At 44.1% G+C, this 27,677-nt stretch overlaps 1 protein-coding gene across 2 annotated transcripts in view; it reads left to right on the top strand.

The window, feature by feature from the left end:
- The window catches only part of PSD3 (pleckstrin and Sec7 domain containing 3), a 144,268-nt gene that overhangs the window by 62,211 nt on the left and 54,380 nt on the right, over window positions 1-27,677 (top strand). For both annotated transcript variants that reach the window (XM_032763533.2, XM_075067431.1), the window contains 3 exons: window positions 7,486-7,598; window positions 10,571-10,629; window positions 16,098-16,187. In XM_032763533.2, the coding sequence (XP_032619424.1) occupies window positions 7,486-7,598; window positions 10,571-10,629; window positions 16,098-16,187 (262 nt within the window). The remainder of the gene's footprint in view (window positions 1-7,485; window positions 7,599-10,570; window positions 10,630-16,097; window positions 16,188-27,677) is intronic.

Here is a 27,677-nt window from a genome sequence, read left to right as displayed (position 1 = left end):
TTAATGCAAAAAATTAATTGTGATTAAACGCACTTATAACAATAGAATACCAATTAAAATTTAGTAGATATTTTTGGATGATTGTCTACATTTTCAATATTGATTTCAGTTCCAACACAGAATACAAAGTGCACAGTGCTCACTTTATATTATTATTTTTTATTACAAATATATGCATTGTAAAATGATAAAAGAAACAGTATCTTTCAATTCACCTCATACAAGTATTTAAGAACAGTCTCTTTATCGGGAAAGTGTAACTTCCAAATGCAGATTTTTTTTGGTTACGTAACTGCACTCAAAAACAAACAGTGTAAAACTTTAGAATCTACATGTTCACTCAGTCCTACTTATTCTGCCAATCGCTAAGACACAAAGTTTGTTTATCTTGATGGGAGATACTGCTGCCTGTTTCTTATTTACAATGTCACCTGAAAGTGAGAACAGGCGTTCACATGGCACTTTTGTAGCTGGCATTGCAAGGTATTTACATGCCAGATATGCTAAACATTTGTATGCCCCTTCATGCTTCGACCACCATTCCAGAGGATATGCTTCCATGCTGATGATGCTCATTAAAAAAATAATGCATTAAACAACCTAGTGACTGAACTCCTTAGGGAAGAATTGTATGTCTCTTTTTCTGTGTTTTACCTGCATTCTGCCATATATTTCACATTATAGCAGTCTCAGATGATGACCCAGCACATGTTCGTTTTAAGAACACTTTCACAGAAGATTTGACAAAACGCAAAGAAGGTACTGATGTGAGATTTCTAAAATTAACTACAGCACTTGACTCAAGGTTTAAGAATCTGACGTGCCATCCAAAATCTGATAAGGACGAGGTGTGGAGCATGCTTTCAGAAGTCTTAAAGAGCACCACTCTGATGTGGAAACTACAGAACCCAAAACACCAAAAAAGAAAATCAACATTCTGCTGGTGGCATCTGACTCAGATGATGAAGATGAACATGCGTTGGTCCACACTGCTTTGGAGCACTGAAACCATCATCAGCATGGAGGCATGTCCTCTGGAATGGTGTTTGAAGCATGAAGGGACATATGAATCTTTAGTGCATCTGGCACATAAAAATCTTATGACGCTGGCTACAACAGGGCCATGCGAATGCCTGTTCTCACTTTCAGGTGACATTGCAAACAAGAAGCAAGCAGTATTATCTCCTGCAAATTGTAACTAACCTTGTTTGTCTGAGTGATTGTCTGACCAAGGAGTAGGACTGAGTGGACTTTGTTTTATTTTTGACTGCAGTTTTTTTTATACATAATTCTACATTTGTAAGTCCACTTTAATAATAAAGAGATTGCACTTCAGTACTTGCATAAGGTGAATTGAAAAAAAATTTTTTTTTGTTTTTTTACAGTGCAAATATTTGTACTAAAAATAAATATAAAGTGAGCACTGTACACTTAGTATTCTATGTTGTAATTGAAATTAATATATTTGAAAATACACCTCTACCCTGATATAACTCGACCCGATAGAACACGAATTTGATAGAACGCGGTAAAGCAGTGCTCCGGGGGGGCCAGGGCTGCGCACTCCAGTGGATCAAAGCAAGTTCGATATAACGTGGTTTCACCTATAACACAGTAAGATATTTTGGCTCCTGAGGACAGCGTTATATCGAGGTAGAGATGTATAGTAAACATCCAAAATATTTAAAATAAAAGGTATTCTGTTGTTGTTTAATAACGTGATTAATCACGATTAATTACTGTAATCACTTGACAGCCCTAATATTATCATAACATTACTAAAGAAACTAAAAATTGGTAACATTCCCTGGAGGGAAATCCTTTTTTTGAATTGTTAAAATTCTTGATATGACCTTACCCAGGGTGCAATCTGGACTGCTGAACAGCTGTGTCCCATCCATTCTCCAACTTGGGGTACTTTTTACACTGCTTCGCTGTGAGAGCAACCATTCTTGATCTGCTGTCACCCATCCTCCAGCATGTACACTAGTCCCAGCTGTACCGTATGAGTGGTACTGGCAGCCTCTCTTAAATTACGCTGAACGGCAACACCAGGCAATTCCCAGTCCCAGACTTTCCCTCAGAAATGTGCGTCTTGTACTGCTCAGCTCCCTCCTGGGCAACACAAGCTCATATAAAGGCCGTCATTTTATTAATAGAACATGATATGCACAGATCCTGTTATCTCACATGGAGTTTCCCAAACACTTCAGTTCAAGCACACACTGGCTTAGATAAAACAGTAAAACAATTTTATTAACTACAAGAAGATAAATTTTAAATGGTTACAAGTAATGAGGCATAAAAGTCAGAGTTAGTTACAAGAAAATAAAAATAAATGCTACTAATACCTAACTTAACAAGTTAGAGTGAATTAAAAGCAAAGGTCTCTGTCACCGTGTTTTAGCAGCCATACTGCCTGAATTCCATTCTGCCAGGATCCCTCCCCAATCCAGTGATGCTTTCTTTGTCCTTCAAGTGTTGTCAATGTTGTGAGTAGAGATGAAAGGAGAAATTTGGGGCCTCTGTTCCCCATTCTTGCACGTTTTCCTTTTGTTTGAGAATCATCTCCAGCTGGGGGTCAGGAGACAGAAAGTCTGTGGGGATGGGAACCTCCAGCTGTTTCTTTGCCAAGATATAAATTTCTTGTTCATACCCTTTTTCCTGCCAAAAGAATGGCCACTTAACCAGGTGCAGGTCCATTTGATTTAGTTAACACCTAGTTGACACCAGTTTGCCTTTTGTCTCTGAGGAACTGGTTTGTTTCTGCTTTTCTAAACTTAGAACATCTCAGGAATGTTATACAGTAGACCAGGGGTAGGCAACCTATGGCACGTGTGCTGAAGGCAGCACACGAGCTGATTTTCAGTGGCACTCACAGTGCCCGGGCCCTGGCCACCGGTCCAGGGGGCTCTGCATTTTAATTTAATTTTAAATGAAGTTTCTTAAAACATTTTAAAACCCTTATTTACTTTACATACAACAATAGTTTAGTTATATATTAAAGACTTATAGAAAGAGACCTTCTAAAAAGGTTAAAATGTATTACTGGCGCACGAAACCTTAAATTAGAGTGAATAAATGAAGATTAGGCACATGACTTCTGAAAGGTTGCCGAACCCCGCAGTAGACATTTTTAACTTTGCATACAATGCTACCACACATATTTCACCAGGACAATAATGATCAGCAAATTATGAATTTTCAAATGATCCCTCACAGGGCATACTTTGTACAAAATTTAATATAGTCTTGTAAAAAGGGTGAACATAGTGGTATATACTGTCACACTTGGTGATCTTCTTGCCTGTTCTGGTGATCGAGGGGAACAAATAGTAATACTGTGGCCCAGCTGTGGTGCATTAAAATTTAATAGGAAAGACATGATTGAGCCAGTGTAGACGTGCTATAAATCAGAAGAATGAGGGAATGTGACAGCAGAATCATAATATGCGCCAAGCTTTTTTGGCTAGCCAGCTTTGGAATTCAGGCTCTCCAGTTGCACTGCACACTCGAGTTGCTCAGCTCTTCTGAAATCTTGTAAGCACCTAAGAATATCTAGAACAATGGGAACTGCTGACTGCGGAACGCTTTTGAATATGAATGCTCAGTACCCTTCTGAAACGCTGGCCCTAGCATTTTAATTTCCTAGTTTTTAAAAAAAAATCAGAATTGGGCCTCTCCCTTTAATATTTGTTTGTTATTTTTAGGAGTGGAAATATCCCCTCTGTGTGGCAACAGTCTGCTAGCACTGATATAAATGTTCTGACAGCTAAACAGTAATAATTTTAAAGGAGAGAGATTTTTTCCATTGATATAAAACTATGAATATTAGTTTACAACTGGCCTTTGTCCAAAAGAAAAAAAGGACTTACTGCAAGTGTAGTTTCCAGGAGCTCAGTCCTGGAAGGTGCTAAGTACTGTGACCTGCTCCAACAATGCACTTAAGCACGTATTTAGCTCTCTGAAGACTACGGTACTAGTCATGTACTTAAACACTTTGCTAGACTGGAGTAAGAATGCTCAGCTCCATGCAGGATCAAGTCCCATGTTGTGGAATAATCGCTGCATGTTTCAGTTTTATAAGTCATCCAGTGTGATTCCAGATATACTTTATATTTTAAATGGTGAAATCCAGTACCTTTCGGTGCATGTTTCAGGGGGGTGTTCTCTGCATGATTATGCATAACTCCCATTTACATTAATTGTAGTGCCCGTCAATAAAATATATGGTACAGTAGCTGTTCAGAACATTGCAACAGCAGTGTTACTACAGATCCCTATTGTGCCTGGCCATTACATGGTGTGCAGGGGCGAGCATGCAGAGAGCCTTTCACCCACCATCTTAAGGCCTGTCTTAGTCACAGACCCTGCTCCCTAGGGGCACATATCACAGCAAAGGAGGATGGGAGAGGCAAGGAGGAGGTGGGGCCATAGCTTCACCCAGTTGGAACCCTGAGACGCAGTCCACCCCAGGGCTCTTGATGGGGTGAAGCGGCTTCATATCACCCACAATGTAGGGTCGTGTTTATTGGCAATAATCTAGCTCCTACCGCGTTTGGGCCTGGCCCACTCAATATTGCAGTATTCTTCGGATAAAATAATGAAGAGTATATTTTGTACTGAATATTAATTTCTGTGGTCCCGTGGCTTCCCTTGCCTTTTGTCTTGTTTGTTAGATTGTAGAGTTGTCGGGACAGAGAACATGTCTTCTCTGTTTGCAAAACACTGTTCAAATGGAGGACAGCGATATGAACTGGGGAGAGACTAGAGCTCCTAGCATGGCACAGTTGTGTTTAACTATGAAGTAGATTGTTTAAAAATACATACATAAAATTAACAACCGTCCTGGTGCCTGCGCGCACACAGATATAAGGTCTGGTGGTGCAGAGATCTTTTAGGTAGCCAGCATCAACGCACTCACTCTCTCTATATAAAATATGAAATTATTCAGCTACACCGCTATGGACTTCCTGCATCATGTAGTGTAAACAAAAGGAGCATTTACTAATATAGTTTTGCTGACCACAAGGGCTCATAAATCATGAGTCAGGCCCCTAAACATCCCGAGAGTTTCAGAAATAGTACATCTGGTGTATGTTGTATTTGCCTTCTTGTGTTGAGCCTTCATGATTTACGTTTTCGAGTTTTTCTCTGCAACCATAAGGGCTGGAAACACCCTTTTTAAAAAAAATGAAAGTGGAGACTCTCATGTGATCACCTGACTGCAGGATTTGGGAGTTTATGAAGAGCACCAGATTTCACTGGGGGAGTTGGCAATGCTGCCGGGAGGAAGGATGCTTTTATGTTAGGAAACTGCTCTGAGACTCAGAACGCGCGCGCGTGTGTGTGTGTGGAGGGTAGGGTAGGGGGGGTGGGTACCTCTGGTGCTGCACAAACTTTCCTGTAACTGTGGGCAAGTCACAGTCTCCCTGTGCCTCAATTTGCCCTCAGTAAAATGGGAACAGTATTGGACTCCCTTACAGGGCTGTGGTGAGGACAGATTTGTTAGGGCCAGATGGTTCCTGCTCTTGATGCTCTTGGGTGAGGGAGCCTCGCTTTCCTTCCTCCCTTTCCTGGAGCTCCCCATGGGGTGGGGAGGCCCCACACCACCCCCATGCTGGGGATTCTCAGGGCACAGTCTGGCCCTTAACGTGTGGGAGGCCTGAGGTACTGTGGTGATAGATGCTAGAGAGATGACTAATCATAAACAGCATTGTCTCTGAAGCTATTTAATCCAGGTCTCAATCCTGCAGAACCTTAATGCGCATGCCTACCTTACTACCATGAGTGGTGCCATTGATTTCAGGGAGACTATTCACAGGAGTAAAGTTAAGCACGTGCCTAGGTGTCTGCAAGATAGGGACCAAAGTGATCATTTAAAAAACAACAGAAAATGCATTTAAAAATGGCACCGTCCATAATAACAGGCCTGCACCAGTCTTCCGTCAAAGCCCAAATAGGTAGTGGTCCCAGCTGCGCTCTTCTTTTTTATTCCTTGCATATTCTCTATCCAAAAAGCCTCAAAATCCAAGAGGAAAATATTTAAAGTAATACAGTTTTGTGTCAGTACACGTATCCTACTGCTCAGACCACCAATAACTTGCTTGCCCCTGTCATAGTATAGTTCCCCACCCTGAACCTTAGCGTCCAAAAGATGGGGTACCAGCATGAATTCCTCTAAGCTCAATTACCAGCCTAGAACCTGTAGCGCTGCCACCAACCAGGAATTCCAGTGCCTGGTACACTCTGGTCCCCCCAAAACCTTGCCCAGGGACCCCCCAAGACCCAGATCCTCTGGATCTTATCACAAGGAAAGTAAACCCTTTCCCCCACCGTTGCCTCTCCCAGGCTTCCCCTCCCTGGGTTACCCTGGAAGATCACTGTGATTCAAACTCCATGAATCTAAAAACAGAGAGGAAAATTCACCTTCCTCCCTGCTTCTCTCTCCCCCTCCCAGACTCTCCCTGAGAGAGAAGGTAATCCTGACACAGAGAGAAATTAGCCTCTCTCTCCCCCTTCCCTCATTTCTCCCCACCAATTCCCTGGTGGATCCAGACCCCGTCCCCTGGGGTCTCACCAGAATTAAAAAAAAAATCAGGTTCTTAAACAAGAAAAGCTTTTAATTAAAGAGAGAAAAACAGTAAAAATTATCTTTGTAAATTTAAGATGGATTAGGTACAGGGTTTTTTAGCTATAGACACTGGGAATACCCTCCCAGCCTAAGTATACAAAAGTACAAATTAAAATCCTTTCAGCAAAATACAAATTTGAACTCCTCCCAGCCAAATGCACATTTGCAAATAAAGAAAACAAACATAAGCCTAACTCACCTTACCTACCTAGTATTCACTATTCTGAACTTATAAGAGCCTGTATTGGAGAGAAACCTGGTTGCACGTCTGGTCACTCTCAGAACCCAGAGAGAACAACAACCAAAAACTAACAACACACAAAGAAACTTCCCTCCCTCAAGATTTGAAAGTATCCTGTCCCCTGACTGGTCCTCTGGTCAGGTGACAGCCAGACTTACTGAATTTGTTAACCCTTTACAGTCAAAAGAGCTATAAAGTACTTCTGTTCTATTAACTCCTACTATCTGTTTATGACAGCCCCTTTCAGGTTAAATATATAGGGAATAATCATCTAGTTGGGCTTTCTTCCCTAGCTTAGTGATTTGAGCATTGGCCTCTCAGGGTTGTGAGTTCAAACCTCAAGGGGGCCACTTAGGGATCTGGGGCAAAATCAGTACTTGGTCCTGCTAGTGAAGGCCAGGGGCTGGACTCAATGACCCTTTGGGGTCCCTTCCAGTTCTAGGAGATAGGTATATCTCCATTTAAAAAAAAAAAAAAAAAGACTCTTGGAAACAAGTTTTTGACATGCAGTCATCTATCCCTTACTGTGAAATGTGCTATATTATAAGGGCAATGCCAAGCCAGTAGAGATCTGTGTTTTTAATTTCAGTTTTCTTTAAACTTCTTTTAGGAGTTTCTTTAAAGCCTTTTCACTTATTGGAGAAACTCAGGAAAGAGAGAGAGTATTAATCCACTTCTCCAACAGATACTATCAGTGTAACCCAAACACCATTTCTACTCAAGGTAATTTTGTTTCTGATTTCTAGATCATGGGCATTCCTCTTTGTTCTTTCACTTTTGGCTATAGCCTGTATATTTCCTGCTAGAAATGTTCTCCTGCCTGAGGCAAAACAAGTATATGCATGAAAATGGACTGTTTGTGGAAGGCGAGAGATTGACAACAGTGAGAATGATAGTCCTCTAATTTATCCTTGCCAGAAGAATGGTATGGACAGAGGCAGGGCAACCTTATTTATCTTGGCCTCAGTTCAACACGATATTTAAACATGCCTAAGTACTTGAGTAGTTCCTCAGCCTGGCTATGTACATGCTTATAATTGAGCATGTCTTCCCTGGCCTCATTTCATGTAGGCCAGCTAACATCAGTTAGTAGGCAACTTCCTCTTCAGCACACTCAGTCATTTCTAAAAATTGGAAAGAAAAAAACAAAACCAAGAAAAAAAACATTCCCAAATAAGAGAACAAACTATCTGCTAACATAACTCCATTGAATTTGATAGAGTTGCACCAGCAGAGAATTTGACCTAAAAATTCCAACTACGTGACATCATACGCAAGTCTAAAATAAAGATAGCAGGAAAAGAAAGAAAGAGGAAAAATGTATTTCAGGCCCCCCTTAATCCCAGCTACCTAGATGATTTTAGCTACTAATACATTAAAATTGGGATAGAAGATGAATAACCAACTGTGCACAACACAGATGAAATAAGACGTTGTTTGGAGTCAGAGTCCAGAATTGGGTATAGAGGGAATTAGAATTAAATCTACTGTAGCTGACTCCATACTAAATTGATATGTTCCTCCATGACACTCTTGGGAAGTGAATTGTTGAATCTAAAATAAATGTTTAGCTTTACCCAGATCCGAGGGGTTGATTGTGTCTTTTGGCTCAGCCCTCTGTGGGAAAGCGTGGTTAGCTGCTGCATCCCAGGAGGGGACCACCGAAGGGTGCGTGATGTCTGTTCCGGAACACCACAAATCGAAACCCTGGGTAAATGGGAGTTGCCATTGCTGGTGATGGTGGCTGCTGTTGTTTTATTTAATACTGTTGTAGTACCCAGATATACCACTCTGGATTGTACTCTGCAGTACAAACACCTAGAGAAATATGGTTCCTGCCTCAAAGAACTTACTCTTTTAAGGTGTGTCTACACAGCAGGATTCTTTCAGCTACAGGTAGTATATGTACATGCATAGCCCCCCAGCATGGGTATAAACAGCAGTGTAGACGTGATGCACAGATTAAGCTGGTAGAGTGAAGGTACACAAGAAGGGTGTAGTTGTGTACTAAGTATGTATCCCACACAATATATATTGGCCCAAGCTATGACTTCCCATCTACACTGCTGTTTTTAGCAGTGTAGTTTCCTGCTGCCTCCCTCTGCTGGAGCCTTTCCTTGCTGCAGTGAAAGGCTCTGGCAGTGGGGAGCAGCTGAACCCTTTCCGGATCGCTTCCCCTCTGCCAGAGCCTTTTACCGACACCCGTAACTACCCACATCAGTGTGGACACAGCCCGCTTCTCATTGGGGTCCATAACTACAGGTACACTACACCCCACTGAAAGACGTAGGGCCTGATCGTGCAACGAGCTCAGCACATACATAGTCCCACTGGCTTCAAGATTTGATCACATACTATTTATTTCTGTTCAATACACAGGATGGACAGTACGTACGGCCTAATGCCTTACTCACTGCACGTCATGCAGATCTCCCACTGAACAGGAAATGGTTAATTTCCTCACTCTTTTTTTTTATGGTGCTCATCAGTGTAATAGTTGAATGCTTCATAGAGGGGGATGAATGTGTCTTCACCCATCCCCGGTGAGGTGATACTATGACCCTCACTTTACAGATGGGGGTACTGAGGCGCAGAGAGATGAAGATGGATATTTTCAAGTGTTTGCTAATTTGGGGTGACCAATGCGAGATGCGTAGGGCTTGATTTTCACAGATGGTCAGCTCCCATCAATTTCAGCTGGATTAGTGGGCCAGCAGCACTTTGGAAAGCAGGCTCCAGATGTCTCAAAATGTGGCCTCAGGAAAATGAGGAGCACACAGTCAGTGGCTGCTTCTGCAAATGTCAGCCTACATGACTTTCCCAATGCCACATAATCAGCCAATGGCAAAGCCTGAAAGAGAACCCATTTCTTCTGGCTTCTAATCCAGTGCTGTCACCTCAAGATCCTCTTCCTATGGATTCCTGCCACACTGACAGGCAGCTTCTGCTGCCTATGAGGCTGGGGTCCTGTGAGCACCAGCAGCCTCTTTCATTGTACAGCCCTGCCTCATTCAGAGTCTAAGACAAGCAGTGCAGGAGTCAGGGGCCCTGTGGGGAGAAATAGTATGTGCTCATGTTTTCCAGGACTATGTTTCTGGAAGATCAGACATACCAACTGAGAGAGGCTATAACATCTCCTTGCTGGAAGGTCAGTGGTGTCCCAGGCAAGGAGACAGGGAGTTTATCTTTCTGTTCTCGCCCTAATGAGCAAAAAAAGAAAAAAAACCTGATTCCGTTTGGTGTTCTGATACCAGCAAAGTAGCCGTGAGAGTGTAGTTTCGTATCTACTTTATCTTATCAGTTGATGCTGCAAGACAGTTTTGTCAGATGACAGAAGACGAAAGAAAGTATGAGATGAACTGATTTTCGTTAAATGACGTTAGATTGATTTTCCTGCATTTTTCTGTGTGCTACTTGATGACCAGATTCCCCTTAAAAGCAGAGGCAGACTCAGTTGGTGAGCAAGGTCCTAGTGCAATCTGAGCTGATCTTAAATACATTGTCCTGGGTAGTGTGAGTTTATGTGCAGTGTGATCAGACGTCTCAATGTTATTGGGACCCTCCTGATACAAGGGGCTTTGTCTTATATATGTAACTATATCTGCACTCCCCCCAAAAAAAGTGTGTCCCAATTTTTCACACTGCTATCTGGTCACCCTATTTGTGTGTGATATTTGCTCTATTTCTTTTCCCAGATGGAGTCCATTGTCTTACCTGTGCAGTGATGCTGCTGAACACTGACCTACATGGCCATGTAAGTACACGTGCTAAGAACATGCTCTTCCCTTGTTTTCAGGAAGTGCTTCCCTGTCAAAGTTGAGCTTTCAGGAAGTGGTGCTGGTTGCAGATCAATCCTCTCAGGTGCTCCTTGTTTTGCATGGTGCTCCTCCTTGGGAGCAGGACTGGAACTGGCCACTCTGCTAGAGGCACAAGGGGAATAGGCATCCTCACCACTCGTGTGCTTGGTTACAGTTGCAGTCCTTATGCTCCCCAGAGCACAGATACTGCTTCTTCCATGGGATATTTTAAAGGGGGTCATCTGACAACTAGCCAACGGATCCTGTTGGGGGGGAAAGCTGCACCCCCAGAAGGGGCGTGAGAGTGGGTGTGGTTCCCTGCATGCCCCTCCCACCTCCAGGAGGGTTGTACCCACTCCCCCAGTTGCAGCATTGCCCAGCCCTTGGGTGGGCGAACTGAAAGCACTCCTCCTGCTGATGCTTGTCCTCCTTTGTGTTGCTCCTCCTGGGGACAGCAGCGTGTTCTGGCCTGGCAGCAGCAGTGTCTGTTGGCTTCTACCTTCCCTGGGGCTTTGCTATCCTGGGGAGGAGGAAATGGGAATGTTTGGGCAGCCAGTTATGAACTGAGAGCCTCTTGGATGAAGTGACCACAGTTAACGTCCATTCAGTATCCTCTGCAGCTGATATGAAAACACACATGAGCCAAATAAGGCAAAGGTGTGTGCAGCGCACTTGATGCAGTAGGAGACGACATAGCATATATTTCAGTGCTCTGAGCACCCCGTTGTATGTGCTCATGGTGAGATGTGACTGCTCTGAATTTTAACCTTCTGCTGCACATTTTTGGGGGGTTTCCACTACACATCTAGGGTCTAATTCTGCACCCCTTAAGTTACATGGAATAGCACTTACCCTCAGGAGTATTGGCGTCAGCCGGCTGGCTTGCATGAATAAGAACTACTCAGCATATGATGTTTCCAGAAAACACTTTCATTTCCACAAAAGCAAATGCTATCCAACAACAGCTTGACCTTGCAATCTGTCATGCAGGTGAAACCTCACTGAAGTTAGTAGGAGCTTTGCCTGTGTGAATGACTACAGCATTTGGCCCAGAGTAATTTACTCTCCAAGATAATGGTATTGGCAATGCGGAGAGTAGAGTGAGATTCTTATGGAAATCTGGATTCCATGCCAATTTCCATTGGGAAGCGGAGTTTGTTCTTGTTGGACGGAGCCAGAAAAGGTTTAACGCAGTGACGCTTTAACTGGAGACGTAATACAGGGCTCTACCATGCCTGCTAGACATGGATCCATATTAGGTGCAGTACAGAACTCCCTCTCCTGAAGGAGTGTCAGGAGGGATTCTGCCCTCAGGGAAGCAAGTAGTCTCCTAGGGGAAGACACATCCCTACAATGGGTTCAGCGAACTCCCTCCCTAACTTAGTGGTCTCACTTTGTGGTCACACACCCTCCCTGCCTCTTGGGGGCGTATGTCGTCTTGTGTCCCATTGGCGCACAGAAGGAACTAGGGTGACCAGATGTCCCGATTTTATAGGGACAGTCCTGATATTTGGGCCTTTGTCTTATATAGTCGCCTATTACCCCCCATGCCCTGTCCCAATTTTTCACACTTACTGTCTGGTCACCCTAAAATGAACAAGTCTGACAGGGCAAGACTCCTTGACACAGTGTATGAGCCTGGGAGAATCTAACCACAATTTCTAGCCACAATTTCATTCAGTGCCATTCTACTCATAGCCACTAGGTGGCAGAGAAGGACTGACATGTGCCTGAGTTATCCTTGCTCTAGCAGACCGTTCCAGATGGCCTCTCTGTGCCCTTCAGGTTAAAATTAATTCTAGGACACAAACTGTACCTCAGCTGCCCTGTCGCCATCCGAGGAGAGGGGAGGGGAAGGGAGCTATGTGATCACACGCTGAGATGTGGGGGTAGGGTGGGACAAATACAAACTGAAATTGGTTTGATGTGGCTGTTTAATTTGTATTTCAGAAAATTTATTTATAATGCATGGAGACCTGCCTTAAAGCACCCCATGGACCGACACAAACTGGGTTCTTAATGGGTAGGGGATATTCTAACCGAAGCAAGGCAGAGCTGTCCTTGCTGTCCTTCAAACATTTCGGAACTTTGGGGGTGGCTCTTACAAGAAAGTGAATACCCACTTCGTCCTGCGTCTGACGAAGTGGGTATTCACCCACGAAAGCTCACGCTCCAAAACGTCTGTTAGTCTATAAGGTGCCACAGGATTCTCTGCTGCTCTTACAAGAAAGGAGGCTGTCCCTTGTACAGACTTCAGAGCAACTCCAAGGAACTTATAAAAGTTACAACTAATACTTTCAAAGTTGTCTAAGGGTCTTAAACATCTATTTCCCATTATTTTTAATGAGGAGTGAGCGTCCAAAGCCCCTAAGTGGCTTTGCAGATCTCAGTCTCCAGGTTTTATAAGAGAAAAGAAGTTACAAGCAAACTCTACTCCCAGAAAGGCACATTCCGCTACCCTCTCATGTTGAGCACAGTGCCTTTCTCCTCTGGGAGTCCCACTGAAATTGATGGCACATCTCATGAGTAAAAATAAAGATACAGGAATGTGCCCTGGAGATTGCTCCGTTGTTTAGCTGGAAACTATCCCTTTACACTGCTGCTGAGGCTAAGCTGATTCTGTTTGTCGTAAGACCGTGTAACCCTGCAGATTTCTGTGACTGGTGGTTATTGGCATGTTGTCTTAAGTGTGGAGAACGCAGAGCAGCTGCCATAACAAGTAACAGAGTCCTGCATGTATTTCTCTTGTCCTTTTCTTCCTTGGATCATCTATAATCTTTTTATTCTTTTACTTTTACCTTATAGGTGGTAAGTTGGGTGTTTATAACTTTGAATGCTGCCTCTTCTGCACATATCGTAACTCCTGTTTTCTAACTCCGGTGTAGTGCTCCAGGCTGTTAGCATGTCTCTGTTATGCAGTGAAGCCTACCAAAGAAGTAAATGAATGGATCTAATGAACCCCCTTATTCCTCCGTGTCTTGCTGCAGTTCATTCTCTTTCCATGTACTGGAGTAAGCCACTTCAGTTACCATATGCTGGAAAAGAAGATCTAAGAAGAAACCTATTAATATGGGTAACAGCCCACTTCAGGTGGGGAAATGAATTGTAATTTTAGGGTCTGACTGTAGCAGCAAAAGCCTAAATCTGAAATTAAAACCTCACCCGTTGAGAGCTATTTCTTGAAGCTTAATAAAAGCAGGAGTTAGGGCCAGGTTGGGGGCTGGTGTGTACTGCTCTAAGAGAGAGTGTAGGTCAGACACCCTTCTAACGGCACAGTTCCTTCCTGGTTGCCCCATTGCTCTGTGAGAAGGGGGAGTAATTTATTGCTGGCTTATAAAGTAGCAAAGTGCAGCATCTCCTTGATGGATCAGCATTGCTGGGTGATGTGGTGGGGGTGGAATCCTGGCTCAGCCTGCTCCTCACCTCTCCCTGCCCGTGTGTTCTGGTGAGAAGTAGCAGGCACGAAGAACAAGGGATGATGTAGCCCTAAAAGTCCATAACTTGTATAATAGATGGAGCTCCTTCAGTCTGTCAGGGCCTGTCTGCACAGCAGAGTGAACCCAGGCTCTTCCTCACGTGTTGTCCCTAACCCAGCTCCTGTCGCACATGGAGCCTTCTCATCAGAGTTTTGTGGTGCTTTTAACCCAGCTAGGGCATAAGCTAGTGCTGCTTTAACTCAAGGTGGTAACCTGCCCACTTTGTAGTGAGTGATTCAGTGTCTTCCCACGATTCCCCCATGTGCCCGGATGGACAGACAAGTTCTCCCAAAGTTCACTGGGAAAGAATCATAAAGTGGCTCAGCTTATTGCAGTGCTAAGATCCATGGGATATGCCCTCCGGAAGTCCTAGTGACACACACGGGGGAGCGCAGCACCAGTGAGGTCACAGTGACTTGGGTAGACCTTTGCAGTGTGGCTGCTCACAGCCAGGCCAGGGTAACCTGGGTGCTCTGATCCTGCTGCAGATCACCTGAGTGCAAGTGAGACTATAAACTAGGGATGGGCAAACTACGTCCTGCAGGCCGGATCTGGCTCTCAGGGCTTTGGATCTGGCCCGCGGGATTGCCCCCCATGGCACTGTGGGCCCCGCACCGACCTCAGAAGCGACCGGCACCACATCCCTGCGGCCTGTGGGCGGACGAGAGGGCAGAGGGCTCCATGCGTTGCCCTTGCCTCCAGGCATCGCTCCCTTTCCCGCCCCCCCCAGAGCTCCCATTGGCCAGGAACAGGGAACTGCGGCCAATGGGAGCTTTGAGGGAGGTACCTGGAGACATGGCAAGGGCACACGTGCGGAGCTCTCCGCCCCCACTCTCCTAGGGGCTGCAGCACTTCCAGGAGCGGCGGGGGGCCGGGGACAGGGCAGGCAGGCAGGGAACCTGTCCCAGCCCTGGTGCGCGCCGCTGCCACCCTGGAGCCGCTTTAGGTAAGCGGCGCCAGGCCGGAGTCCGAACCCTTCCTGCACCCCGCCCCCCAACTCCCTGCCCTAAGCCCCCTGCCTGCACCTCACACCCCTCCTACACCCCAACTCCCTGCCGCACCCTGTACCGTTGTTTACCCCAACCCCCTGCCCTGAGCCCCCTCCGCAGTCCACACCCCTCCTGCACCCCTGCCCTAAATCCCCTCCTGTACTCCGCACCCCTCCTGCACCCCAACCCCCTGCCCTGAGCCCCTCATACACCTCACACCCCTCCTCTGCCCCAATCCCTTGCCCTGAGCCCCTTCCTGCACCCCCTCCCGCGGTTCCTCCCACACCGCAACCCTCTGCCCCGGCCCTGCATACAATTACCCCACCCAGATGTGCCCCTCAGCCCAAAAAGTTTGCCCACTCCAGCTATACACCAAAAAAGGCCCTTTGAATTGGAAATGCCAGTGCAGCCCCAACCTCAGGGAGTCACCGAAAGTTAGGGTTAGAAATATGGGGTTTAATTCAGAGCTTTATTTTCCAGTTCAAGTTTCAGTTTGTAATCCTGGTGGAAGAAGTTCTTTCTAGGTTCTGGACAGCAGCTTTGGCAACATGGCTCCAGCTTTCTGTGAATTCAGACCTTAAAGTTCTATGAACATAACTCCACCCTTTATTAAACACTTGGAGATCTGTGGATGAAAAGCACAGGGCAAGTGCTAGGAAACACCACCACCACCTCCATCCTTGTTATGATGTTTGCGTACTACTTAACATCCATTGTTTGAACGGGAGACTAGGTTATTAACACACATTTGTTGTGCGTTTTCCTACTGGGTTCCTGAAGACGTATGTGCACCGATGTCTGTATAATTCTAAGAATGCTTCTCTGCACGGCCTGCCTTGGGCTTAGACTAAAGCAAGGAGATGCCATCCATCCAGACATGGTTTTCTTAGGCCTAACTATTGTTGGACAACAGCACCAATCTGGCTATGTTTCTGTAATGTATCTTTTGGTGACTTCCAGAACATTGGGAAAAAGATGACCTGCCACGAATTCATTGCCAACCTTCAGGGGATGAACGAAGGCAAAGATTTCCATAGGGGGTTGCTGAAGGTAAGGGATGAATTTAACGGCTGGTTTTAAAATAAGAGATTTGATTGTGTCTTCACTAACTGGTTCCTGAGTCACAGTTAAAATAGACCATGTGATTTATTGAATTCATATTTGTCAGTCACGATGGTGAATGGGCTTTTCTCTGTTCCCAAAGTACATAAAAAAATTCACTCCTACAAAGTCAATTAGTAGTCTCAATGCAGGTACTTGCAGTGCATAAAGGTAAGTCTGTGCATTAGTCTTTGCAGGTTTGAGGCCAGAGTTTTTAATAAAAGGAAACAAAGGTGTGGCACAATCTACGAGTGCCATGTAATGATAAGAGCAGGAACAAAGCCAGCCAGTTATTGCAACTGAATATTTAAGAGGTACCCTTGAATTGTGTATTCTATAAGTTTTATATAGAGCTTGGGAAGAGGCGCATGGGGGCTTTCACATCAAAATTAGAGAGAGAATTTCAGATTAGAGTGCATTCTACTGCTTTTCTTCAGGGTTTGTTTGTATAATTTTTGCGAGTCTTCAAATGTGAATAACTGCAGAAAGCCTTAGCTGGCTTAATCTTGTTTTAGTAGCAATGATAGAGGAAATATTTCTTTTCCTTTGTTTGGTTGTTAACATGAAACATCAGGCTGTTTGAAGGGAGACAAGAGTTTACTCTAGAGTTCATGAATTGTTCAGTAATGGGAAAATATGAAATATTGTTGCACCTAGCACCTGACCCAAAATCTACTGAAGTCAGTGGAAAGATTCCCATTGCCTTCAGTGGGCTTTGGATCAGGCCCCTAATGAAATGCAAGACACAGTATATAGATCAGGGTCGTTTTTTAATTTTTAAAAGCAGCAAAGAGTCCTGTGGCACCTTATAAACTAACAGACGTATTGGAGCATGAGCTTTCATGGATGAATACTCACTTCATCGGCATCCGATGAAGTGGGTATTCACCCACAAAAGCTCATGCTCCCATACATCTGTTAGTCTAATAGGTGCCACAGGACTCTTTGCTGCTTTTACAGATCCAGACTAACATGGCTACTCCCCCGATTTTTAATTTTTGTGGTTTCTCCGGTTACTTTTGGCTCCTTCTGGGCTCTGTTTCCTAAATTTAAGCCCCTATTCGGAAAAAATAAAAGCCTTGACCTGGATGGTTAATAATCAAAGTGTCACTGAAAGGACGCTCACAGGTAAACTTATTTCTGCCATTGCCTTGGAGAGGCATAGTGGGATTACTTGGCAGACTAATTACTTGGCAGACTAATTAAAGGCTCTTATTGACTAGCTAGATCTCCAATGCTGTCTTTAAGTAGCCCGTTTAGTGTACAAAAGGAAGATTTCCAATGGGCTCACCTGCTGTTCATTTTTCCACTGTTGGAAGAATAATGATCGTTATCCTGGCCTGTGCTATTAAGGACCTTTAGCACTGACCTTAAAGCTATCCTGAATGGGTAGCTATAAACCTGGGAAAGCTGGCTCTGTGCCAGCCCAGCCCATCCCATCCCAGCACAGGGAGTGGGATGGGGCTTGGAGGAGTTGTTTCAGGGGCTAAAGAGGGTCTGGCAGGAATGCAGTACTCTCCATCAGTCCCTGCCCTTGTCCCACAGATACTCTCATCTGTGTGGGAGGCTGATTTCACCCCCGTCCAGCCCCAGGATCAGAGGGGGAGGAGGCAGAAACGTGGCTTTTAGAGCCACTGTTGCCTGTCCCCCGATTCTGCTGAGATGTGCTCTGGCACAGCTGAGGGTTTGCCTCTCATTGTTTTTTCTTAGTAAATCTGAATGTACCGAAAAGCAGTAGCATTGTTTTTCAATAGCTCTTACTGGCAGTCTGCAGCGGATATCCTAGCAGCCGATACAGGCTTTATGTTTAGAAATAAAAATCAGTCACATAGGCATTTATTCAGCAAAGTGCTTCAGCAAAATGCTTTTAATTTAACTGTTCTATTAGGAACACTATGGATGAAAGCAAATTCAGTGTCTGACTCAGAACCCCTAAAAGAGGTGCCTCTCTAGTGTCCTTGCTCTTGACTTTGCAATTCCTGTTAGATCTATGCAAAGTCCACAAGGTGGCATAATGTCACAGCTGAAAACGTAACAACGAACAAGAGTTTGAGAATACTAGACGCCCACCTCTCATCAATACAGCAGGGGTCAGGGAGAGAACTGGACCTCTGCAAGTCACAATTCTTTCTCCATTCTCCTCTCACTGGCAAGCTAGGCTTTCCCATTATATGGAGCTGGGCTTAAAGGTATATTTTCCAAGTTTAGTGGATGCAGGGAAAATTAATTTTTATTTTTGTAGGCTCATGGCTAAGCAGCAGTTCTGCAGAAAAGGACCTGCGGATTACAGTGGACAAGAAGCTGGATATGTGTCAGTAGTGTACCCTTGTTGCCAAGAAGACCGACAGCATATTGGGCTGTATTAGTAGGAGCATTGCCACCAGATTGAGCGGAGTGATTATTCTTCTCTATTTGGCACTGGTGAGGCCACATCTTGAGTATTGCGTCCAGTTTTGGGCCCCCCACTACAGAAGAGATGAGGACAAATTGGAGAGAGTCCAGCGGAGGGCAACAAAAATGATCAGGGGGCTGGGGCAATGACTTACGAGAAGAGGCTGAGGGAACTGGGGTTATTTAGTCTGCAGAAGAGAAGAGTGAGGGGGGATTTGATAGCAGCCTTCAACTACCTGAAGGGGGGTTCCAAAGAGGATGGAGCTCGGCTATTCTCAGTGGTAGCAGATGACAGAACAAAGAGTAATGGTCTCAAGTTGCAGTGGGGGAGGTTTAGGTTGTATATTAGGAAAATCTATTTCACTTGGAGGGTGGTGAAGCACTGGAATGGGTTCCCTAAGGAGGTGGTGGAATCTCCATCCTTAGAGGTTTTTAAGGCCCAGCTTGACAAAGCCCTGGCTGGGATGATTTAGTGGGTGTTGGTCCTGCTTTGAGCAGGAGGTTGGACTAGATGAGCTCCTGAGGTCTCTTCCAACCCTGATTTTCTATGATTCTGTGATTCTAAGGGAAAAGAAAATAACTGAAAGCCTCAGGAACCATCTAGCTAATTCTCCAGGAAGCTGGCCCTGGTGTATGCCACAAGTGGAATCTGAATTGCCCTGGTAAGGAAGAGCCATATTTAGCTAAAAGCTGCAGATACTGCTCTCCGGCATGGTATCTAAAACAACCAAAGATCAAGTAAAAATTAACTCTTGCCTCTAATTATACTCAGTCAGTCCCATTAAACTTCAGTGCCACTGAGAGCAGAGTCTGGCTCAGTGTGTTTATTTTGTATGCCTTTGAAATAGCAACATTTTGGTTTGCTGACATGAAGCTCGCTGCATCCTGTGAAGTAGAATGGTGAGACTGCTGGGAGCTAGGTAATACTCTCTTCATTATCAGCTTGAGAAGCTCTCTGATGTGAGATCTGATTTGTCTCTTTGTTTTGCTAAGGTTTCTTGTACAATATCAACACTTGGATATACAACACAGAGCTTTAGAGTTAGGCTGCAGAGTCTTTGATACTGCTTCAGGAGCTGAGATTTTATTCTTGCGGAATTTTAAATGAGAAATCCAGATCCAATCTTCAGCACCTTTTGTCTTCCTGCAGATCTGCTCATTAACACTGAATAGAGCTTTACTCTGATATCTCAGTCTGTGATCCATTCCTTCCCCGCCCTTTGTCAGATTTGAGGTTAGTTTTTTTTTAATGTTGAAAACCGTAGAGGCATAGAAGCATAAGTAACTGAGATTAAAAGCTTGGTTCCCCTGAGATCTGATTGCAGTATTTATCCAATCAGTACTTTACCAGGCAGGGAGAGATGTTTGGCTTGCTTTTCATTCCACCCTAGCTGCAGTAAAACTGCCTGTCACATGTCCCATGCAGCTGCCATCAATAACTAATGGACAATATAAATGGAGATATTGGACCTGAGTCTTGTTTACACTAAGGCCCCTTTATGGTGCTCTGGCAGTGCAGGGGCCTCGAAGTGAGTGCCAGTTGTTACTGCACTCACTCAGAGGCCTCTCCATGTCATCAGACTGATGTAAAGGGTCTTGAGGTAAATGAGAATCAGGCCCCCAGGCTGTGGTTCTCCCCTCCCTTGCACAGGTGTAAATCAGGAAGAACTTCATTGACATCTATGGTGTTAACTGGTGTAAAAGAGGGAGAATCAGGCCCATTAAATCTAGGCAGAGTTAGATTTTTGGCTGAAATGTTTCAAAGGCACTGAGGCTTTTTTTAAAATCCCACCTTTTGATTCTGAGTTTACATAAGCCAGCCACACCAGGGATTTTGCATCATATCAGCCTGTGATCTGTCAGACAAATTGACCCTGACTTCATAGTAGGGTTTCCCTTTCAGCCCATTGAAATAGTACACTTTTCTAGTAAAATTCCTTGATCTTTGGAAGTTTAATAAAACCCTGCAAAGAATATGAAATGTCAGTGATGACTGTATCTATGTAGCCTTACGTAGTTGTGTTGCTCACTCCTAAAGCAAATCTGGAATCACACAGCTACATAAATTTACAATTGGGGACCAGCGGCAGATTTGCAATAAATGGAAGAACCCAAGGTAGAAAGCTGAACTCAAAGCTCTTCAGAGCAAAAATACCTGAAATTCTGGTTAGTTAGGGTAAAGTCAGGGAGTGGGATGGGGAGGGAATCTAATAATAAAATTTAGAAATTGGGCAACACAGGCGCAGATGAAATTCACCAGAGGCCAGTGAAAATGAATGAACAGTGTAGAGAGAGAGGTCATGGCTACATCCTGGCTAAATGTGATGGGGGCAGGGTGGTCTCAGTGTGGAAAAGGTTGAGAACTCCTGGACTAGATAATAGATGGAATTTATCTAGGGGTCCTTTTCTCCTCTAGCCCATAACACTTCTACTCTGGTATAACTCCATTGGCTTTACTGGAGTTCTTGTGGATTTACACTGGCATGAGTGAGGCCCTTGGAAGGGTTCTGGGTGTTCACAAAGTTAATAAGGTATCCAGTTGTACGCAGTGAGATGAGATCAGGAGAATAACCCAGCAAATACTTCAGTCTTCACTAAATCAGTGGTACTCTGCATCCTCACCTTGAATACAACATTCAGCTTGGTCACCAGCGCTCCGGAAAGGCATACCAAGTCTGTCAAAGGGTTCCTGAAGACCCGTGAGGGTGATCTGTGGTGTGGAGTGAGAGGGTTTTAGCCCGAGAGCCAAACAATTAGCGCCCTTTTAGTTTAGAAAGGAGATGAATAAGAGGAAATGGAATCAAAGGCAAAATATTAACCCTTTCTCATCCTGGCAAATAGCTCTAATTTCAGTTTTCACAATCCAGAGCAGAGCTAATCTGTCAAATTCAAGGGCAATAAACCAATACCATTTTAAAAGGAAAAGTTGCATGTGTAAGATATGTTACCTGCTGGGTGGAAGTCACTGGCTTGTTGCTCAGAACTTTTGGCCTGATGGTGTGAAGAACAGTATCTGCAGATTCAACTCGTGTACAATTATGACAGCGCATAAGCTATTCAGCAGTCCTGGGGCCATGTAGAAATTTCACCGTGGCATAATCATGGGTGAAATAAGGGAATTGGGGGAATTTTGCAGTTTACTTTGAAGCATCTTTGAAGAATTACACCTTCCAGCTGCTGCATAGACACCCTCAAAGGCAATATTTAGGCTATGAGAGAGTCTCTATAGTTTTAGGGAAGAACACTGTGTTATTGAGCTCTGAGCCAAGGTGATCCCTGCCTATAGGGCCCAAGGCGTACTTTGTTTTCTTTGGACTCAGAGTGATTGTGTAGTGTCCCTAGAGAACCAGGATCATTTGTTGTGAGTTACCCCCTTGGACTGATGATGGAGGAAGCTGGAATGAGACAAGGGTTTATTCCATAGCTATAGCTCTCTGTCTCATGTGAGTCCTGTAGGTGGCTGGTGCCCGGCAGGATGTCTGTGTCTGCCCCATTTCCCCATAACACGTGAAATGGAAGTGGGCCAGTTGTGTAACTGCTACCTGCTTGCTGTGTTGATGGAAGGTGTTGGCTATTCATAAAGCTGACGGGAGGTTAGAGAGCTGTGCACTAGGGTAACTGTACCAAAAGGAGAAGAGACAGGAGTACAGCATACATTAATACAGACTAGCTGGTTATAACTGTTGTCAGGAAATGTCTGATGGGGGTAGGATTCAAATCCAGCTTGAAGACTTGGACATTTAAGGCCCAATTTTTCAAAGCCATTTTGAGCGCCAGCTCATCTCCCATAGAGGCACCTCAATGCAGTGGCCACATTTTTAAGTGGGAGCTACTAGGTGCTGAGCTCTTGAAAATCTGGCCAGTAGTTTCTGAAATCATATGAATGCTTGATCTGTTTCCTGGGCTGTGCAATTTCCTGTGGAAGCTGCGAGGCAGTGTGTGTCTCAATTTGCTGTCAGTTTCTTGCGCTTAAGGTTTTGTTTCAGTTTGTCTCTTGCCTTTCTGTCTAGCTTGAGTTTTTTCCCCCCTTAAACCTTCCAAAGGAAACACTTGATTAGAAAAGGATTCCTGGCATCCTATTTGGTCCAGTCCAGTCATTTCAGATGCCTAATGGAGAAAAGAGGCAAGCTTAAAGTAGCTTAGTTGTTCCTCTCTTATTTACCTGGAGAAAATCATACTGATCACGCTGCTGTGTGCACATTAATTGCTTTCCTTTGTATCCTCTGCTTGCCTTTACATTTGTGTACAGCAGGGTTCTGCACTAAGCGGTCGTAACCCCCGGCTGCTGCAAAATGCAAAGGGGAGGCCAGCTACTTCACAGCTAGAAGAGAAGAGAGTCCTGAGGAAGTGTCAGCAGGGAAAGGCTGAGGACCACTGGTTGACAGCATTAATTCCTAGAGTGTTTTTATTGGTATAGTATTGCAAATGAGGACAGCAAGAAGTATAGACAGCAAAAAGAAAATATAGAATTCTATTCAATATGAGATCAAGAATTTAGAGAACATTTCATCAAAAGAACTCAAAACAACGCCCCCGCCCCCAGATGAAGGCATTTGATCTTCTTCAGTCTGTTTTAGTTTTTACCCCAGAAAGGACAAAATTTACAGGCTATTTTCTGTAGCCCCATTGTAATACATTTAAATATGAAAAATCACTTGTCTAAAAACCATTCAGATTGCTAAGAAGTAATAATGCCATCCTGAAAAACACAAAGCTGAGAAAATGCAGAGTAAAACCATCTGCTTACATGCATATATCATCCTAAACAGACATGTATTGCCCATTCCCCTAACAAATTAACACTGCTCAACCCATCACCAAGGTCAGACCCACATCACCTTAGTCCTGCCCACCGTTTGCTGCCATTGCTCCTGTGGGCGTAATCTTTCTTTCCTGTGGCTAGTGGTTTCGAGTGTTGTAGATTATAACTTGTTAGGTACCTTAGCCAGTTAAAGCAAACCTGTTTGTTTATCATGAAGAACTGTGAACTATGATATCTTGCAGATAGTTGTTATAATTAGCATCTATTGCTAATTAGCTTCTCTAACCAGTGAGATTCTGATACCCTTACATTGAATAGTACCTTACTCTATGAATAGCCTTGTTGGAATACAGATGTGAGAAGGGGTATTGGAATCTGTCCCTAAGAGGTATATTAGCATGATAAGTGTTGTGTTGTTGTTAAGGTAGATGATTGCTAGATAATGAAAAGTTCCTACAATACTTTATTTCCAGATTCCAGGATTTTGAGTCAAACCACGTAAGCAGAAAAATCTAATATCTGTATTCTTCTCTAAAGGCAGATAAGCCCTAGTGTTTTGTCTGGGAAGTCAACACAAGTTAGCAGCAAAAAATTCTGTATGCCAGCTTTGTGCCTCTAAATAGAGGAAGATAAAACTTTTTGAACAATGACGAACAGCTCAAGGGACAAAACCTTTAATAGCTGTTTAGAAATACATATTCTCTTCTTATAGGCTTCAGGGATTGCCCAGTGAACAGAGCATTGGGCTGGGAGCTGGAAGACCTGGGTTGTGTTCCTGACTGTGCCGCTGATGGATTGAGTGACCTTCACCTCTCTGTGCTGCTCTTGCTCTTTAGCTATTTGCGCTGTAAACTCTTTGGGGAAGAAACTCTCTCTCCCTACACGTTTATAGGGCAGCTAGCACAATGGGGCTCGACTCTTTGTGCAGACCTGTAGGGGGCAGAGAATGAGGGAGAGTCAGCTCAGAGTCTCCAGTGTTAGCAGCAGCAGCTACGTAGTTTAGTACCGGTTTCTGAGTGATTGTTTGAGGGGTTGGTTTTCATCCAAGAAGGCAAAATCTCATTGATGTATTGTCTGTGGATGGATCATTTAAAAATGGACTCTTACAGGTGGGAACAATCAGTTCCTTCATCTTGTTAAATAATAAAAGCTGTCAGTTACAGTCTGACTTGTTAACTGAAATGTTTAGCAGTTCTAGAAGATGACATGAAAATTCTGAGCTTTCCATCTAGACCTCTAAATTGTCAAGATTGTCAGTTCAGAAAATACATACAATACTATTCAGAAATGACTGTCCCTTTAAAATCAGAAGCCTTGGATCCTTCTGAGTCGGAAAATCTCTAATACAATGTCACACACACATTTTGGTCCTTCTGACATATTACTCCCACCTCCATGTGGGTAGAAAACAAATTCTGAAAAACCATTCTTTGATCTTCCACCCACTGATCTGCTAGAAATTTAACTTCTGTACTGCAACTCGGGGGAAGGGGAAGTAGAAATACAATTTATACCATATTTTTTTTTAAAATGCCGTTTTCATTGGTTTTGGTATGACTGCTGTATAAACCCTCTGTGTTCCTGCATTCTGTTAGTCATCACACCTTGAGAATGACGTTGGGCTACTCTCCATGACCTACTTCAACTGTTATCCCTTCAAACAAGAACATTGGGTTGCAGCTTGAATGTTGATGTTTTTCTTTGATGCCTGATGTTAAGAGCACTTAGTTTTCTTTCAAGGTCATATTACCTGATGATGACCTGTGTAAGGTATTAATAAGATAATAGTAAATACTAAGGGTCCGTCTACACTGCATTGTAAGCCCAAGTCTGTGGGACTGAGCTTGTGGACTCGGGGTTTCCCAACCCACACTCGAGTGTCTGCACTGTATTGCAATCCTGGGTTTACAGTTGCTGGACCCAGGTCTCAGCTGTGCTCACGTGTCCATGCTGCACTATGCCGACTTGCTGACTTGAGTGTGTAGCTTGAACTGAGTGCACACTGCAAAATAACAGGCTCTGGCTCTGATGCACCCCAAAGTAGGGTCCTAGGACTTGGGTCATGAGTGCTGGCTGACCCAAGTCAAGCTGAGTCAGAGAGTGGGCTTAGCGTGCAGTACAGTCATACCCTAAGGGGCTGGTTCTGGTCTCGCTGGCATGTAGGAGCCACACAGGAGCTAAGGGGCTGGAACAGAGTTCTCCTGGCATGGGAGCAACATAGACCTGACTTCATTGTCCCGTGCTATTCCCTTCCACAGGCCCAGGCCTTGGGGGCATGCTGGAGGTGGGGCTAGGATCAGGATGGAGCATGTCAGAGGGCTGTGTCCATAGCAAGGAGCTCCACAGGGAGTGCTGTGCAGCCTGTAGGCAGCCCAGGGGGAGCAACCTCTGATTTAAACCACAGACCAGCTTAGCCCCCTGGCCTTTGCCTTCCGTGCTCCATCTCTAAGGAGGCTTTGCACCAAATGCAAGACAGGACATCTGTGTAAAGCCTCCGCCATTGTTAAAGTAGCCTTCATTTCGTGGATTGTGCTCAGCTGTATGAATCAGGGGATGGCATGAGCGTTCGTACATACAGTTCTGAGAGAAGGCCGTATGAAGAGCATCTAAGCTGGGCAATTTAGGCTTCAGCACTGTTGGGAGTGTTTATTGCAAGGGCAGAGTCAAGGTTGTCAATGAACTAGCCAGAGATTTTTTTTCTGTGTTTACACATATGTGTGATTCAGCAGTTGCTTCTGAAACCAGCCCTTCTTTAACCTCAGTTGTGATGTCTAGGTTTTTACTAGATGGGCTTTTTTTTTTTTTATGGCTGTATTCAATGGTACATCTTCTGTTACAACTTTAACTTAATGACTTTTTTATATTAAATAATATGCTGATAATTTTTAAATGGAAGTCTCAATGTATAATTCTATTTGTCTTTGCAAGCAGAGGACGTAATTAGAATATAGTTATTAAAACAAGTAATGTAATAACAGGACCTGATTCCCTTGCAGGTTATCCCTGTTTTGGTATAAATAAAAAATAGTATGGCCTGCAATATTGTGTTATTGTGGGCTGAGGGAAGGGTCTAGCTGGGGAGTGAAGTTTCTTCATTCTCCTGCTATATTTCTAGCAGTTGTAAAGGGAATGTTCTGAGTGATTTTTGCCGCATTTGAGTGGTATCCGTTAAATCCCAATTGTTGCAGAGGCGTTTGTTTTCATTATCATAGCAGTCTCCATGGTTAGTAACATGACACTTTATTTCAGCAACGAAAGAGTTAGGAGAGTTTCCCCCTCTCCTACTTCTTCCCCACCCCCACCCCCAGCAAAAAAGGGAAAAAAAAGGAAATTGAAGGGTGAGGCCTGTTTGTGATCTCACACCAATACTGTGTTGGTGTTACTCTGCTGACTTGAATCGATTTACTGATGCAAAGCATAGGGTGAGATCAGAATCAGCTCCATGGACATATGGGACTCTTCATTGTGTTCAAACACAGAATACATACATGTACATAGTACATTTTACCTCGGAAGAACACAGCAGGCTTGATACTCCTGTGTGGAAGTCAATGGAAGTTTTGCTCTAGACTTCCATGGGGGCAGGATCAGACCCAGCATTTCTGTAAATGTCTTGTCTTGTATAGTGTATTGCGATCAGCGAGGATAGCTAGCTAGCATGAAGACAGCATAGCTAGATAACATCAGAAAGCTACATCGATATCCATCCTCCTCCGACCATGCATGAAACATGCTGTTATCCTATTACAGCATCTCCTCATTTTTGTCTTTACCTGACTACTTGTGCGTGTAGAAGACAAAAGTAGTTGCGGTCAGGTATCAGTGACTGCTGTATACACGGTCAGTTGAGGCATTAAGATTTAATTTATGTTGTCAAACTATGGTCAACAGACCTCAGAAATCATATTAAATATCAGCTCCCCAAGACAGCTGATTGCTGATCACCTTTTGGTGGCTGTGTTTAAGAAGATCTGTATTCTATATGCTTCAGTCATGCAACGGAACCCATTTGCATTGTGTGTGTTTGGATTGTGGGGTTGGTTTTTTTCAACAGAGGGAAATCTTCATCTGGCGAATACACAGATTCACTTAATATTGTTGTCTTTCCTGTGTCCTAATAACTATGCTGCACAAATATGTCATTTGGTCTCAGGAGTGGGTTGAGATTTTTTTAAACGCATATTTATTTTTTGTCACTAGGCTCAGGCTTGAGTGGTACTAATGGATTCTTGTCTCTTTATTTGTAGATAGCAAAGCTCTTCTTTCAGTACAGTAGTGGGAGTTAC

This window comes from Chelonoidis abingdonii, chromosome 6, assembly GCF_003597395.2.
Source record: "Chelonoidis abingdonii isolate Lonesome George chromosome 6, CheloAbing_2.0, whole genome shotgun sequence".
NCBI classification, from domain to species: Eukaryota; Metazoa; Chordata; order Testudines; family Testudinidae; genus Chelonoidis; species Chelonoidis abingdonii.
The sequence above is the reverse complement of the archived record's forward strand: the minus strand, read 5'-3'. Positions and strand labels throughout refer to the sequence as shown.